The sequence below is a fragment of the Pteropus alecto genome, unplaced genomic scaffold (genome assembly GCF_000325575.1).
Source record: "Pteropus alecto unplaced genomic scaffold, ASM32557v1 scaffold15, whole genome shotgun sequence".
Lineage (NCBI taxonomy): Eukaryota > Metazoa > Chordata > Mammalia > Chiroptera > Pteropodidae > Pteropus > Pteropus alecto.
Window position 1 is genome coordinate 3,030,627 of NW_006436286.1, and position 17,427 is coordinate 3,048,053.

General features: G+C 55.3%; 1 protein-coding gene across 4 annotated transcripts in view; it reads left to right on the top strand.

The window, feature by feature from the left end:
* DCUN1D3 (defective in cullin neddylation 1 domain containing 3) overlaps window positions 1-16,433 on the top strand; it is a 29,957-nt gene extending 13,524 nt beyond the window's left edge. For 3 of the 4 annotated variants that reach the window (XM_006912539.3, XM_015589905.2, XM_006912538.3), the window contains exons 2-3: window positions 14,135-14,670; window positions 15,700-16,433. In XM_006912539.3, the coding sequence (XP_006912601.1) occupies window positions 14,240-14,670; window positions 15,700-16,192 (924 nt within the window). In that variant the 5' untranslated portion in view covers window positions 14,135-14,239 and the 3' untranslated portion in view covers window positions 16,193-16,433. Of the gene's footprint in view, window positions 1-602; window positions 4,106-14,134; window positions 14,671-15,699 lie in introns of those variants that run through there. The other variant, XM_025047300.1, reaches the window with a different exon arrangement.
* The last annotated feature ends 994 nt before the right edge of the window (window positions 16,434-17,427 follow it).

Genomic DNA, 17,427 nt, shown 5'->3' on the forward strand with positions numbered 1-17,427 from the left:
TGATAAAAGTGTGTGACTTGCACGTTCCACATGGGTTGGTGGCCTGATGGGTACTCTGTCCCAAACAGTCCCCCCGAGGCCCGGGCTGATGTAGGTTCCATTATCATGCACTGTCTTGGTCACCAAGCAGGGGAAGAGATGACTGGGACGTCATGTGCCAGCTCGGTGCTAAGGCTTGGAAATAATAAGTATCACATCTGCCTACGGTCCATCAGCCAAAATAGGCACATGTCCCCACTTAACTAAAAAGAGGCTGGGAGACTGGGGGAGCAGCGGGAATGTTTGGTGAGCCGCTCTGGCTGTGCCACTGTGTAGGCACTTGGGTGAGGTGCTTCATTCCTGAGCTTATTTCCTCATCTGTAAAATAGGGATACCGGCGGTACCAGCCTCATAGAGTAGCCATGTGGATTAACTGCCATAGCAACGACAGAACGCCTAGCATTATGTTTGGCACAGTAAAGATATTCGAGGGTTTGAACTGTCAGTTTGATCTTGAGATTTTCTTACCACGGGTCGTGTCTAATTAGATTCTAACCAACAATTAAAAAGCAAATTTAAAAAAATAGCATCAATTAGAGCACATCATAGAAGTGAGAGTAGATATTGCTGCAAGACCCTTTTTAAAATTCTTTTTATTGGCGACATTGGTTAACGCGACGCAGTACGTTTCCAGTGTAAGCAGACTTTTGAGTTGTACACATATCGATACATGCGTTTGGTCAGGATGTTAGTGTATTTCCCACCGAAGGTCGCAGCTAAAGTTTGAAAGACACTGCACTGGTCTAGTCGAATCTCATTTCACAGGGACCGAAAGATTTATGCAGACCGAAGAAAAACCCCACCCGCTTGTGGTACTGCTTTTTAAAAAGAAGCAGTTCAAACTTCCACGCTTTTAAAAAGCAGGTTTGAAAAGCATCATCCTTCATTTTGAGAAAGAGTAAGGCATGGATCTGCATTTTAGCTTTGCCACTTGCTAGCCATGTGCCCTTAGGTAAGTTTTATGCTTTCTGTGCCTTAGTATTCTTGTCTATAAAATGGCGATGATAATGCCTACCTTATAGGGTAGTATTGTCTGGTTGTTGCATTAGTTGGTATGTGTAAAAACACAGTGAACCTTAGGCAGGTACCTGGAGACGTTAGGTAAAGCGACGGGCAAGCACCGTGCCTGTGGGTAGCTTTGTGCAGTGCACTGGATGCATAGCAGGTGCCTACTGCCCATGCACCTCTTTAGAAAGTGTTCGTCAGGGGCCAGTTAGTCCCTTTCACGGTACCTGACACACTCCCTGCCTCCTTGGAACCTGTAATCCAAGATGCTGCCACTGAGACAACAGCGCCCTCCCTCTTCTGTGCACTTGTCATTTCCGACTGTGCTTGGGGGCCGTGAACGTTTACATGCCGTGGGAGAAAGTAATGCATAATGCCTTCAAGCCTCGAGTGCATAATAGAAACAATAAATGGGTCTATTACAATAAAGTGTCACAATAGACGATTTTTAAAAGATCTGGTTGGAAGAACTTATTAATGAAATATTTTCCTTTCTGGTTTTTTAAAAAAAAATTTGGCCTGGAAGAGACAAGTGTCAAAGTTGTTTTTAAGATTGCAAGGTCGACTTCTCCTGCAGGGAGTAGTTGGTGTCAGCAAAGGACGTTTCGTGAGAGTGCTGTGCCTTCTGCCTGGGCCGTGGTGGGTGATGACACCTCCCTCCTGCTCAGCCCTTCGGTGATCCCGAGTAGTGCCCTGGGCCAACAGGAGTGAGTTCTGGCAGGAGAGGATTGTTAGATGATTCATGGTGCCCAGAAGCCCTGTGGGGAGGTCTTTATTGTCTTATTATCGTGACAGTATCTGTGTAGGCCTGAAGATTGATTTCTGTCACTCTCACGAGTTCCACCGGAGAGATTCTCATAACTGAAAGGGTAGCAGCTTGCTGTTAAATGCCCACATTTGGCTTTTGTTTTGACAAAAGGTATGTTAATCAGGAATGGCTGTTTGAAATCCAGAGATGTTTCAGTTAGTGATTTATTAATAGTTTAGAGGTTTTTTTTTCCCCCCTGTTAAACTGATTTAACTTCTGCAAAATGAGTCATATTTAGGGCTTCAAGCATTTCCTCTTTGACTAGCAGCAAAAAAGGTTTGTTAACGTCGCTGTCGGGATTCATTTGTGTCAGTCCGGCCACCACTGAAACGGAGGCAGAGGAAGCGTCACTTTGGTTTTCCATTATCTGACACAAGTGGACGTCCACTGTCGAACAGGCCTGCACTGTTTTTTATGACTCACCGAGAAATCATGCGGTGGTGTGATTCCTGTCCCCAGCTACCAGCGCCTAAACTTGTAATTTTCAACGTATTGTGTTAAAACAAACTTCTAATTCTGGCTATTTTTCTTTTCAAATTTATACCTAAAATTGGAAGCTCTATTTTTACAAAACACTGTCTTAGAAAAGTCATCGGTGTTGCTACCCCAAATTCTATTCCCGGGCCCGGGGGCGGGGAGAGGAGGGCCGGCCGCCTCACTGGCTGAGCAGGACGTGCGGCCTGCCAGCCGGTGGAGGTGGGGTCGGCTCTGTGCTGTGCTGGTTCTGGGCCCACGTGTCTGGCCCCGAAAGGCCCCGATTAGGGCTTTAGCTCATGGCCTTTCCTTGGCGCCCTGAGAAACGGAGCTCGTTGTCTCCCGTGGTTCTGAAGAGATGGAGGACTTATTGGACCACATCTCTTATCCTCTTCGACAAGGTGCCTGCTGAGTTGCTCCGTCGTCCAGCAAGTTTTAGGAAATGTGAGTGGAATAAGGTATCTTGTGGTGCAAACCGGCTGCGAGTCCTTCGTGTTCAGAAAAGCCGCTGGCTCTCACTGCGGCATCTGCACTTTAAATGGGATGGAGAAGATGCAGGTCAGGCCAGCACTCGGCAAACTCGGGGTGCTTCCTAGAGCGCCTCGCGGCCATGGCCTCCCCAGACCCTCTGGCTGAAGGGCGAGGCGGGAGTGATGGCTAGGATTGATGTGGATCTTTTCTGAGAGACTGAAGTGCAGGTCCAAAGGAGGCGCGACCGGGTGACCACCTCCCCAGCACTTCAGCTTCCAGTGTTGGCTTTGACCGTTCGAGGGGACATCCAGCTTCTGGCGAGGGCAGATCGGCCGTCCCCGCTGGCCGAGACCGGCAGAGAAGCTGCGTTGCTGTCACATCGCTGAGAACTGGCTGGTCAGGGAGTAACTGGAACGATGAGGCGGTCCGGGACAAGCTGGACCTCGGTGACCAGCTCTGGAGGTGAAATTCAGTGCTACCTGCCCGGGGCCACCTCCCTTCACCGTGGGGTGCTGGGTAACGTCCTCACGCACTTGGAATCGGTATGTTATTAAGAAAATCCGAAGGAAGAGAAAACATTTTTATATACAGTACGTATTTTGGGAGGGGATAAAACCCCGTGTCTCAGTGGACCCACGCAGTTCAAGGTGAAGGTCCCATGTGTGAGGAACGGTGCCTCGTGCGCCCGACTCAGCTCCTGAGCCACGCGTTCACGCAGCGGACGTGCACGGGCCAGTGTCCCCACAGGGCTGCTCAGTAAACGTCACCGACTATTATCTATTCAGCAGATACCTATCAGACGCTTGCTTGTGTGACGTAGCGGAGTTGCACAGGACAGATAAAATCCCTGCTGTGGCACCCACCTTCTCGTGGGGGAGCAGACAGTAATTAGTCAACACGTGAGAATTTCAGAGAGTGTTACGTGCCGTGAAGTACCGCACGGTGCCGGATCGGGCATGACACGTTACATCGCAAGGACAGGGAACGCAGCTCGGCGTCTGATACCAAGGAGCCATTTGCTCTTCACAGTGACCCTTTGATTGTCCCGATTTTCAGGCGAGGCAGCCGAGCCACAGGGCGATTAGGGATGTGCTGGGGAGCAGACAGAGCTGGGCCGGACACACCCAGTCATTCTGCATCCGAAGCACGAAGCACGTCCTGTCCTTCCAGAAGGCCCAAGATGGCCTGGGACAGCTGTGGGGGCTCAGTCGCTGCAGGTGGCTTTCGGGCGGAGGGAGCGAATAGGGTGCCGCTCAGAAAAGTTGCATGTAATTTCATGGACCCCAGCACGGGATACAGAATCCAACTGTGAGTATGAGCGTGTGTGAGTATGTACAGTTTATTTTGGGGTCCAAAGTGATCTTCACATCTTCAGAGGTATTGGTGACCAAAAGTGCTTGTGGAGCTGCTGCCTTATTTTAGAATTTTCTCATAGTGGTTTCTGGAAACAGGGCCGAGTTGCTCGGGTATGGTTTTAATAGACAGCATTGCCACAGCTGTTAGGAGGTGGTGATTTGGGCAGGTCAGTATGGGCAGGAAGTGGGCAGGAACTGGGCTGGAATCGTCACTGTCTCAGCGTGCCAAGCCTATAATACCATGGTGCCAGCCATTGGGTACAGAGCTCTGTGTGTGATTTAACTATCTGCTTATCTGCACACACGTGACTGTACCCTTTGGCCATATGAGTGCTCATTTGTGAAACAAGTAATTGGTAAAAAACAACAACAACCCAAACCTTGGGGCCTCAAGTTTTAACCTACAGGCAATTTTTATGTCCAATAAAGACTCACAAACATGAGCATTTTCTTTCACCATCTTCAAAACCCAAATACTTTCTAAACAGGCCCTTCAGTACCTGACAGAGAGACACCGTCTCAGTGACAGTCCGTGAGACCGAGAGGGCAGCCTGGTTCTGGGCAGCTCTGGTCTTTCAGTTTCATAGGATGTGGTTTAGATCAAGTACCTGTTTCCGCGGGAAGATTGATCCTGTCCCTGCCCACAGAGAAAGGCTTCCGGGAGCTCCTGCCTGACAGCCTTTCACGTGGTGTCTGAGCGCTGGAGGAGAGTCCTCGGGAGCGGGAAGGTGGAGACCTAAGTGCTCGGTGACGTGGCTGCTTCAAGGAGGCCGAGAGTCTGGACAGCTGAACTTGAGAAGGTTATTTAGCGCATCAGTCACTCGCATCGGGGTGGTCCGCCCGCTCACAGCAGTTTTACGGTGCGCACAGGTCGGGTCGCTGGTCCTGGTGCTCGGCTAGTGTTGCCGTGATGTATTGGGTTGAAAGTGTGGCCTAGTAAGTTGGTCCCAGATCGTGAATCAGAATGTCCAGGTGTCAGGTCTTCCCCTTTCTTCGCTCTGAGTAGAAGGGATAGGAGTGCCATAGCCATGTCTTGGCGGGGATTCTTTGTGCTGTGACAGAAAACCCGACATCTGGCTTGTAAAGGAGAATTCACTGGCTCGCATAACTGTAAAGTTTAGACTTTGATCTCACTCTAAGTGCAGGTGGATTCAGGGTGCATATAATGCCTTCAAAACTCATGTTTGCCACTCGTCAGTGATTTTATTCTTGGGTCCTATGGGCATTTGAGTTGACTTCCCAGGCGATAGAAGGGACCATTTACTCCTGACAGTGACCTTTGATAGGCACTGTTAATTCTCCAGATGGCTTTCTGGTACGGTGACTGCAGTGCTTACGTCACTCTGGCTGGCTTAGGTCACCTGAGTGACCCAGTCTCGAAGCCAGGGGCGTGTGAGGCTTTGGTGTGCCTGAGTCACGTGCTCCACCCAGAGCCCCACCCTAGCACGTGGCCCAGAGTGAGGGGGAAATTGGGCGATCACCTGATTGAAGAGCCTGGATGCCCAGGGGGTTGACGGTCTCTGCTGCAGGCAGCCACAGCCCTTGATTCAGTCCGAAGCTAGGAGGCGCATGTCATAGGTCTGTGGGCCGTGTGATGAGCTAGGCAGCCCGTGAACCACTTTCAAGGTCCCCACGGGTCCGTTTCGAACAAGCCTCGTGCTCCCAGGGAATGCGACCCCCTCAGGTTCTGGCTGGGCCGTGGGCTGGATCCTCTCACCCCCATGCCAGACCTGTAGAGTGGGGGCTGTCGCTCATTAGGCCTTTAGATGGGTGTTGTCTGTGGGGACATGGGGGTAACTCTTTTAGAAGAATAAGTTGGGGAAATTTAGATATAACTGAAAGATGTCCTGTGGTTTATCCCTCTCTGCCTCCCACCCCTACCCCCGTGTGCTGTACACCACGGTCCTTTCATTAACATACTGGCCTGAAATCCTTAGAGTCCTGAAATCCTTAGAGTCAAAATCCTTGGGTTTGGCAGCCTTTTTGATGTGATTTACAGTGAAACGGGTGGTCTCTTTCTTTACCTGTTTTCATCCTTCTTTGGAAGTTTGATGTTTTTTTCTTAAACATAACACCTTAATGTGCTTTTTGTAAGGATTTTTAAAACTTGAATTAATTGGCAAACATTACAGGATGACGTTGGGAGAAATACATACCACCAATACACTGCCATTATATGAGTCGACACTACTGTTTTGGAATTCAGATTGGATTATATATATCATTTTTTTGCATGCCCTTTGATCCATTGGTTCCATTTCTAGGAATTTATTCTCAGGAAATAATTAGAAATGTTTTTGTTTTAGCTGCATATCCTGGTTATTACCCCAGTATCGTTTGTAATAGTGAACTCTCGGAAGCAAGCTAAATGTCCAGCAGTGGATTAAATGGACAAATTTTGCTCACCCCCGCCCCCGCTTCGATGGAAGGCTTATCTGCCTGTTCACTGTTTGAGCAGCAGCCTCAGCCTTTCTGCGCCCTCTCTGCAGGGCTGCATGGCATTTTTGACAGATTGAATCGTAGGCTATAAATAGCCCCTGGGTTAGGTGAACTGGCTGGTGCATTCATTAGTCCTAATACCGGCATTACCACTGAATCGCTGCTCCTTTAAAGCATTGTACGAGATGAGAAGGTCGACATGAAAAAGCGTCAGTGGAAAAGTTTGCCAGATAGAACGTACGACGCGACCCCCGTTCTGTTTAGGAGTTCCACGTGCGTACCTTGTACGTGTGTGTGTTTCTGTGCGTCCGTGTGTGCTCACCGGATAGACTGCGAGGGTAGGCTCCCAGATGTTAGCTGTAGGTGATGGGGTACGGGGGCCCTTTCTCTTCTGTATGCTTCTCTGTGTTTCTAAGCTTTACGGGATAGCTGTGGAACGCCTCCGAATGTGGCAGCGGGAGAGAAAGCCTCTGTGGCTTCCCCTCCCTGGGCAGCCCACTGATGCGGGTGAGAGCGGATCCTCTCTGATTGTGCCGGTCTCTTTTCTCTCCTGCTTCCTCTTCCCGTCCACTGTGCGTTAGCAGTCAGCTTCCATCGTGGGCTTCTAGGACAATAACTGATAAACGTGGCCCTAATGGATTTGGATTTTTTTAAAAAAGAATTAGCAAACATTTAAGAGATTGATTAGTTACCACGTGGTGAACGTGAGGCCTGCTGAGGGATCGTGGCTCTGGGGACCAGACCCAGACATTCCTGGTCATTCAGGTGCCCTTTAAGACGTGCGGGCATTTGTCCTCTTTATTTTGGGTTCCTTCCTCCTCTTTCGATTCATTTCACAGTTGCCCTTGTCGTCTTTCTCAGTTGCAAAAATCAAGTCTCATCTCCGGTTAACTATTCTTCAGTTGGTTGCTGACAGCTGAATTCCTGAGCAGGTGACCGAAGTGCACAGTCAATGTGGTGACTGCGTGTGTGAGGACAAATCGTCCGCGACCCGGTCAACCGCCAGGGCGGCCCGTATCGGCCTGCTGGCTGGAAGCAGGAATCAGCGCCCATCAGGGGCACCCTTCCGTGGGGCCGATGGAGGCCATGTGCTACGGGAGAAACGAGCCGCAAGCGTAAACCAGAGGGGAGAGTGGAGCGGGCGTGCTGTTTTCACTGCCGTGCCGGGGGCACAGATCCGAGACGGCCCTCTGGCCCACGCAGGGGATGTAGCCGAGGGAGCTGGTGCAGAGGCGTAAGGAGTGGCCAGCCCAGGAAGCCGGCGCCCCTTAACGATGCCCCTTGCTCAGAAGTGGGCAGTCAGGCCTGTCCAGATGCATAGTGACAGCAAGAAGTATTCCAAGTGCTGGCTGGTGAAGTGGTGTGGCCCTTTTTTTTTTGGTTATTTTGAGTCGCGTGGGATTAAATGTGCAGCTCTGGAGCCAGAGACCAAGATGCTTGATGGTTTGGTATTTGGACACTTCATGGTACGTGCAAGTGCTGGCTTGGTTGCATTTGGCAAGTAGTGTTGGCCGTAGCTAGCCCACACTGGCTGCAGGCCGCAGGCCTCCGCTGGGTGTGTGTTCTTAGTAGTATATTTGAAGCATGCAAGGTAGGGAACGGACACGTTACAAAGAAGAATTACCTTGTGCAAAAGCTGGCTGGACTTAGGACCTACGGTTGTTTGACGGAACGATCACTAGTTTTATTTTCTTTAAAAAAGTGTTTCTCTTCCCTTTCTTCCGTCTTCTTTCTTTTTCACTTGGGAAGCCGCTCGTGTTCCTACCCAGCCCTAACTGCACCTGCTGGCTTAGCTGGCCGCAGCGCATCCTAGGACAAAAAGTCTTTCAGAGGCATGAAAATAGCCGCAGACGGGCCTCGTTTGCTTTGGCAGAGGGAAGGGCTTTCCCTCCCGAGTAGCTCTGGGTACGACCGACTCTCCAGAGGTGATCTCGTAAGTCCCAGCTTCCAAGTGACAGCAAGTATTCGCCCAGTCTTTCCTCCTCCTTACTTTTACAAGTTTACTTTCTAGGAAGTAACTTGCAAACAGACGCCACCCATTTCCCACCGTTTCCTGGGGTCAGTCTGCATCTGCAGCTGCCAGGTGGGACCAGGGGCTCTGTGGTCTCGCCCTGAGGCTCCCTAGGGGCGTGGCTTCTGCCTGCCTGGCCGCTCTGGCGCAGCAGCTGGAGAGGAGCTGTCTGAGGAGTTCATGGGCTGGTGTTCTCTGGCCTTTGGTCATGCGCATCCAACTAGCTTAGCCAACTGCTGCACTGAACGCTGGGATGGCGGGTTTGCTGTTGCTCAGGTGTGGAAATGCCAGCGTTTGTCAGTGGCTTCTTCCGAGGAGACCCTCACTGGGAATAGGATGAGAGGAGTGGATCGGGTCGGCCCCTTCTCCCACGGAGCCTCGGAGCAGATGTCGGGTGCCTCGCCGACCCTGGGTTTCGGTGCCGTCACCTGCCTTCTGGTTTCCAGCTCCCGCCTGGTCCACGGCCTGGGCCCCGGGCGACGGGCGCCCCCGCTAGCAGCTGGCGCAGCACCCTCTGCGCAGCGATGCGCCGGCTCGCGCTGGTCTGCCTTCGACATGTCGGGGCTCACTGCTCACCCCGCAGAACCGAACGAGGGTGATCAAGGAGAGCAGAAGCTGGCACGACTGTGATCTTTCACCCCTGGCTTCCCCTCTCCTGGCCTTCCCTGTTCTCCTCGGCTCCGGTAGGCGTGGGCGTGGGCGAGGGCGAGGGCTGTGAGCGCCGCCCCCCAGGGAGGCGAAGGGCCTGTCCAGGCTGCCAGTCTGGAACTTCGGCCGCTCTGGGTGCCGGAGAGCGAAGGTAGTTGCAGGCTTCGGCCCGGAAGGGCTGGTGCAGACCCCTCCTTCTGACGGTGGGGTCCCAGAAACGCAGAGAGGGTCAGCGACTTGTCCAAGGGCACGCGTTGCTTCAGGAGTTAACCCTTCCCGTGGTCTTCGTGCGGTTTCGCCCTCCACGGTCGTCCTGTTTCCAAAGAGGCGATTCTGTCTCAGCAGGAGGTGGAATGTCCTGGAAGACAGGGACTGTCACTCCACAGAACTGCCGAAGAGATGGAAGCAGCCTCCTGGTTCCTTTCTGGAGCCGGAGCATCCACAGGGACCACAGGGACCGCAGCCTCTGGGACTGCCCGTGGCCTGGCTGTGCCAGCTCCAGGCCTGGGGCCAGGCGGGCGGCCAAGCCCATCTGTGGGCCCAGCAGCCGGGGCCGGCACCAGGGAGGAGGGAGGCCGAGGCAGTTGGAGCTGAGGCCGGAGGGGAAGGGCCGCGGCTGGGCTGGTCCAGCGTCCCCCGAGTGGTTGCTGTCCTCGGCTCTCAGGTAACGCCAAGCTGCAGCGGAGTCTGGAGGCAGCTTCCTGGGGCTTCTCGTCTTTGTCTTATTCTCCTTCCTGCCTTTCCTTCCTCCCCACCCCTTCTGTCCCTGGCTCCAACTCGTTTATGCCACTTAGCTGAAGCAGGGGAGCAGAGCCACTTACTGTGGGAACAGAGCGCTGCTGCGGGCACCTTGGGGTCCTGCACCCTTGCCCCGCCCCCTGCAGAGCTGGACTGGGTGCTGCAAAGGGCACCGTCCTAGGAGGATGGAGGCGGACTCCACCGCCGTCTGCGATACTGGCTCCCGACTGCGGCCGTCACGGGGGCAGCGCTTGCCCAGCTCTTCCTGTGGGCCAGGAATTGGGCAGAGTGGCGTCTACTCCACCCACCGTCCTTGAGGTCCAGCTGCCCCCGTTTAAAGTGACCTGCTGGCAGTCACAGAGTTGGTGCCGTCACGGGGATTCAGGTCCAGGATTTTCTGCCCCCAGGGCGTGTGCCCCCCGTTCCCCACCCGCTGCCCTCCCTCAGGGCTCCCGGCCTCGCCTGCTGCCCTTCCTTTTCCTGGGGGCCGCGGTGGCGAATTCACAGAGCCGCGTTTACGCACGTGTGGTACCGTGTGCTGACAGGCGGAGCGGCATGTGTTGCCTGCGTGCCGTGCCCCTGGCAATTGGCTCTGGGCGCCACGGTGTGCTGAGTGGCACACGGGCATAGGATGCCCAGCGATCCGAAGCGTCCGGCGGGCGCAGCCGGTACCAGGCTTGATGTTTGCAGGATCCGTCGCCGGGAAGTCCTGTAGAACACACGCCAGTGGCTCTGGGCAGCGGTGCGTTTGCGCAGGGCCAGGGCCGAGACTCCAGACTGTGTTTGAACAGGAGCCAAGTGCACAAGGTGAAGCCGGGCTGGGCGTCCGGGCCGGGCCTGGGGGCGCGGGGGCTTGGGTCCCCTTGTTCAGATGGGGCCGGCCCGGTACCACTGGGCTGTCCATAGCTGTTGTCTCGGGTGTTTGCTGGGAGGCTGGGGCACTGCGTGCCAGGTACCCTTCATCTGCATCTGCCATCTGGGTCCGTACAGCCGTGGCTCCGACACCGTTTTGCAGGTCGAGGAAATTCTGGTCTTGCTCCAGGCCAGACAGCTAGAGCCGGGCTTTGGCTTCAGCTGGAGCTCTGGAACAGGCTGGTGGGCTGGGACGTCACCGCCACCGCCATAGGCCCCCGCCCCTGGGGGGCTCAGCCCAGGGAAGTCTGTGCCACCTGGGTCGCCGTGGCAGGGCTCACCACGGGGGTCACCGTTCTTGAGCCCTGGGCACAGATGAGCCATCGTTTCCTCTGCGGTGGTGACACCCCCGAGGTTGGGACCCATCTGTCGTTAACCTCTCCCTCGGTGCAGCAGTCCAGCCTCGAGGTGAAGGTCATGGTCTCGAGCCAGACACCAGCTGTGGGCTGCGTGACCTCGGGCGATTCACTTTGCGCCTCAGTTTCCCTGCCCTCTGAGCGGAGTCGTCGTGAAGATGTGAGTTTAATGTCCACGAAGCGCTCAGCATAGTGCCTGGCCCAGCAGCGAGTGTTCAATAATTGATAACTGCTATTATTAGCTATTAGCTAACAGCCAGTGCATCCGGGGAGACTTTCAGCTTGCAAGCGGCCAGCCCCGGGCTGGAGCCAGAGGCGCACACGAAAGAAGGGCACCCACTGAGCAGCGGGGCGCGGGGCTGGCCTCGCCGTCCGGTCTGGAGCCCTGTCCTCCTGGCCTGAGCCTGCCACTCGCCGCACAGCGGGTGTGAGGGCATTTCAGAGAAAGGGGACGTGAGCTTCTGGCACTTGCTGAGTGATCATCTGTCTGACCCGACGTTCCTCCTTCTCATCCGCTGGGCATGTTAACAGCCCTCGGTGTCAGCCGGTTCTGCAGTGTTGGGTCATCAGAAGATGTCGTCACATGGTGGGCTGGCCGGGCTGCTGGGGTCCGGGCCTCTTCGGGAGGCCCATCTGTCCCACCCCTGCCTGAAGGCCTTGGCGCCAGAGTCTGGAGGAGACTGGGACAGTGGAGCATCCGTTGGGGGGTGGGTGGCCTGAGGTAGGTGGGTCGCACAGAGGCCAGGAAGTCCTCTTACCTGCCAGGTGCCGGGGCCTCCGGCAGCCGCAGGAGCCGAGCAGCAAACCGTGGTGAGTCAGCGGGCCTGGGGGTCGAGCTGCCAGCCTGCGAGCATGTGGCTTTGTGTGAGCTGGGCCTTTTGTTTCCTCGGCAGTCAGGCCTGCAGAAACAAATCTGGAAGCCAGACCCTCCACATGGTACAGGCCTGCTGCTTCGGAGATAATTCAGCTCAGGCAGTTGCTTTCCTTGTGTGCGGGTCCTCCAAGGATTAACCCTTTGCCTTTTAAGGTTTTAATAGGCTGTGCTTGTCCGACTAGCTGTACTCCTGAAGCCTAAAAGGACTTAAAAATCCTTGCGCAGGTCTGCCATTTTCCAAAGCAAACACCGCTGGCAGGGCTTTCAGTGTGTTTCTGGAGCCGAGTGAAACTGCACGCCTTCTGAGGGCACACGTGGACATGTCCCTGTCGTGTGTTCTCCTTGGGGTGGAGAACGGCCCACACCCTGACACGACGAGTCTCCGGTCCCGACAGGAACGATTCTTCGCTTTAAACCTGTACCCTCAGAGCTCGCCCTTAGAATTCCCTTGAAGAGAACCCCGACTACATCCGGGAACTATTTGGAGGAGTAGAGGTTACAGCACCAGCCTTCACGGAAAGCGCCTCTGCCCCATGGCCCGTCTCGTACGAGCTCTGAACTTGGATCCTGAAGGTCCACGAAAGCTCCCCAGGGCCGGGGAGGCATGCGGTCTGCTTTCCCTGTTGCACGTGTGGCTCCCGGTCTGAGTTTCCATGAACGTTTTAATTTCAGTGGCTGCAGTTGATGTAGCAGGTGGCAGATTTTACAAGTGCAAATGCTACTTGACTTACAAAGGGTTACGTCCCGATAAACCCATCGTAAGTTGAAAATATCATAAGTCCGAAAATGCTTTTAGTACACCCAACCTACTGAACACCATAGCTTAGCTTGCCTTAAATGTGCTCAGAACACTTACATTAGCCTACGAAATCCTCTAACACAGAGCCCATTTTATTAGAGTCTGTCTCAGTTTATTATGTGTATCACTTCTGCATCATCGTGAGGCTGAAAAAGTGTAAGTTGGGGACCACCTGTGATGAATTGTAAACGGATATTCTAGTGGACTGGTTGGATGTAAGTTTGAGTCCTGAGCAGACAGGGTTTTCAGAGAAGTCACTTCACCCCTGGCCCAGGAAGTTCTAGCAATTCTTTAAAAGGCACGTTTTAATTACATAAGTACTAAAACCACCATGATGCGTTTGCTACGTATCGGTGCAGACTTTTCTTTTTCATGTGGCGATTGTCCTACATTTAGAGGTTGTGTTCGGGTAAATCAGGACTTTTCTGAAGGTGGAGACCAATCCGGAGGACCGAGCCTGCAGGCCTATCGGAGATCACCTCCAGGGTGAACTTGGCCTGCATTCTCCACACTGCCTCGCAGAGGACCTAATGCGAGCCGTTCGGGCACCAGGAGCCTTGGGGTGGACCAGGGGCTTGGTGGACGGCTCCCGTGGGGGGAGAAAGGACATTTCACGGCCTGCAGAGGAGAGTCCCAGAAAGGAATTTGAAGAGGTTGGAGACAAGTTTGACGTGGCCCTTCGGCTGGGACTCTGCTTGTAGTCCTGGCTGGGACCCCGTTCCCCGTCTACGGGCCGCTGGGAAACTAGCTGTCTTGGCCGTGGCCACCCCTTCTCCCTACTCGTTCTGCTTAAGAAAATCGGAGAATTTTGACTTCAGAGCCTAGAGAATGAACCTTTTATTTGTACCTTCTGGCTTCACTCAGGTCAAGGAACTTATGGGATGGCAAGTTGGCCAGACAGGTTTCCTCTGGAATATTTCTGGCAAAACTCTAGTCCTCCTTGATGCGTTCTGCATATGAATCAGCCTCTGGAACCGATGTTACCTTAAGAACTTTAGGAATTTTCCTTACTGGTTCTCCATATGTGCTCTGGCCACTGCATTGCCAAAGTGAACATACAGAGCTCGCTCACGAGGGAGGTGGCAATGAACTCGGGGTGTCGCTCCTGGTTTATGGGGTGCCGCTGAGTGCCGGCTGGTCCCTAGAGCGGCACTGCGTACCTCATCTCCCTGTCCAGTGGTGACTGCTCTCTCATTTCTTTCCAGGTCGGCTTGCTCCTCTGGCTGATGGCATGTTGAGGTTCAAGGGCCAGTGGCAGCGAGGGCATCCGGTCCAGAGGGGGCCACTCTAGAGGCCAGGCCACCAGCACCATGGGCCAGTGTGTCACCAAGTGCAAGAATCCCTCATCGACCCTGGGCAGCAAGAATGGAGACCGCGACCCCAGCAGCAAGTCACACAGCAGGCGAGGTGCCGGCCACCGTGAGGAACAGCTGCCAGCCTGTGGCAAGCCAGGTGGGGACATCCTCGTCAACGGGACCAAGAAGGCAGAGGCCGCCACCGACGCCTGCCAGCTGCCCACGTCTTCGGGCGACGCGGGGCGCGAGCCCAGGCCCGGCGCCGAGGAGTCCTCCTCGCAGAGGCTGGAGGAGCTGTTCGGGCGGTACCGGGACGAGCGTGAGGACGCCATCCTGGAGGAGGGCATGGAGCGCTTCTGCGGCGACCTGTGCGTCGACCCCACGGAGTTCCGGGTGCTGCTCCTGGCCTGGAAGTTCCAGGCCGCCACCATGTGCAAGTTCACCAGGTCAGTCCCGACGCCTGCCGGGCAGCGCCGCTGGGGCGGGCCCGGGGCGGCCCCTCGGGGCTCGGGTAAGTCTCTTCCTCGTTCGCCGACCCGTGTCTGTAAAGCTGCGCAGGCCGAACCCCCGGGCGCCACCGTCTTCGCCCGCGCTGAGCGGGGAACGGCCCGCGCTGGGCCCCGTCGCCAGGCTGCTGCCCGGCCCCATTGCCTGCCACTCACCTGCCTCCGCCGCACCCGTCACGTGGCAGGTGCTGTGACTGCCCCGGGCATGCCTCCGTCACCGCGTGAGGCCAGGTGCCCCTGCGGGCCCTTCACACCTTGCCCTCAGGCACGTGTGCCGATAGGGACAGTGCGTCGTCGTGGCCGTGCGTCCCTGGAGAGGTGGTCTGTGGGGGGCGTGGCAGGTCACCCCACGGTGTGCCGTGCAGAGTGCTGGGTGATGAGGGAGGGACTGAGACGCGGCCCCCGGCTGGGGTCCTGGCAGGCCTCACGTGCCCGGTGTGGTCAGCGGATACAGCCGCCTCTGAGGCGATCAGGGTGAGACCGTGTGGCCGGCAGACACGACGTCTGCTCTTCAGCCACAGAACTCTGATCCCTGGTGGCAGGTACCCAGGTCCATCCAGAACCTTCCTGCTCCAGACGTCTCCCTTGGCAGTCACCAAAAAACATTCCAAAAACAGACACCCCATAGAGAACGAGAAGGAAGCAGGAAGAGCCCCTGTCCCAGAGGAGAGCCCGCAGCTCAGCTGAGTGGCGCGGAGAGGCGGGGCTGGCTTCGGGAAGACGGAGGAAGGGCGCACAAGCCACTGCCAGCTGCCCGCCGCGTGCCAGGCCCTGTTAGGAGCAGCCGGCACACAGGCCGCAGCACGACCCTGCGGCGGGGAGGTGGGCACACCGTGGACGGGGGGAGGACAGGGCTCCTTAGCGGAGGAGCTGCGCCCCAGAGCTGCCTGCCCGCCGCCGCGCCGTCCTGCCCCCCAGGAAGTGCTGCTCGCGTTCGGTGACTGACTGTGCCCCTCCTTCCTGTTGCAGGAAGGAGTTTTTTGATGGCTGCAAAGCAATAAGCGCAGACAGCATTGACGGGATCTGCGCACGGTTCCCCAGCCTCTTAACAGAAGCCAAACAAGAGGACAAATTCAAGGATCTCTACCGGTTTACATTTCAGTTCGGCCTGGACTCTGAAGAGGGGCAGCGGTCACTGCATCGGGAAATAGCCATCGCCCTGTGGAAACTAGTCTTCACCCAGAACAATCCTCCGGTGTTGGACCAGTGGCTAAACTTCCTGACAGAGAACCCCTCGGGGGTCAAGGGCATCTCCCGGGACACGTGGAACATGTTCCTTAACTTCACTCAGGTGATCGGCCCCGACCTCAGCAACTACAGCGAGGACGAGGCCTGGCCCAGCCTCTTCGACACCTTTGTGGAGTGGGAGATGGAGCGGAGGAGCCGGGACCTCGGGGCCGGCGGGGGGCGGGGCGCGCTCAGCTCAGGGCCCGAGGGCTTGTGCCCCGAGCAGCAGACCTAGCGGCACCGGCCGGCGAGGATCGGACCTTTATGGAAATTACTGAAGATCCGGATATTTTCTACTTTACACCTTTCTCTGCCTTGTATCTGAAAGGGCTCTAAAATGCTGTATCATGTTTTAGGCACTTTCTTCACTTTTCGGTTATTTTGGTTATTTCTTTTTTTGGCGGGGGGATCCCCCCGAATAGTTGAACCTGGTTACATGTTGTGTATCTTTCTTCTGAAGCCTCCAGATAGAATAAGCCTGCCACTTCTTGCACACGTTAGAGTTTCGTTTCGGTGGGGGAGGGCGGAGCGGGGCGGGGGCGGGGCTGCGAGGTTGGGCCCCCATCGCGATGCTGCGGCGCCGGGTCCCAGTGTCGCGTAGTGTTTTCAGGGCGGGCGTGCACTGCGTGTGGTGCTGTTTACATGGTTGAATTTAGGTTGCGATAATTCTTTTTAAAGATTTGCAGAGTCGGCGAGCAGTGGTCACCGTCCGCCACGTGGCATTGACTCCCAGGCGGGCGGAAGATGCTGGGGAGCCGAGGCCGCCGGCAGTGCGCGTCGCCTGGCGACAGCCCCCTTTCACGCTGGTGCGTCCGAAGCCCTCACGGTCCTCACTTCTCGCTCACGCCTTCTTTCACCCATTGCATTGCATGTCGAGTTTATCCATCGACGAGCTGCACCCGTCAGTCAAGTGAGCAGTTTTCTAGGACGTTGTCCTAACAACCACTTAAGCTTCGAATGCAGAGAAAGCAGTGCTACCTCAGTTTCGCTGGAAGTAGACTTTGAAAGTTTTCTTTCTTTGATGAATTTTCTGTATTTTCATGTTGTAAGTGGAAATACTTTTTTTTTTTTTTCCCTCTTCCTTTTTCATTTGCCTCGGAGCCAAAGTTTCTGTTCCTGGTGGTCGGAAACCTGTGCCCGCCGGCCAGCAGACTTGAAAGAAAACTGTGGTGTGGAGCTCTGCTTGAATTTTTTTCCTTCTTTAAAGTTTCTTTTCGAGCATCGTCAGCTTCCTTGTCTGGCAGGTGCAGAAGCCTGGGGCCGGCCTGAACTCTGCCAAACACACACAGACGAGCACGTCAGAGCGAAGCTGCGCCCGCTGCCTTCTCGCTGCCCCCATGCCGTCACGTGACCCCTCGGAGTTATTTATTACCTTCGTTAGCGTCAGGCTCATCCGGGGTAACGTGATGGCGGTTTAGGTTTACATGACCCTCTCCCCCTTCCCCACCCCTCCCCCGAATATGTATATAT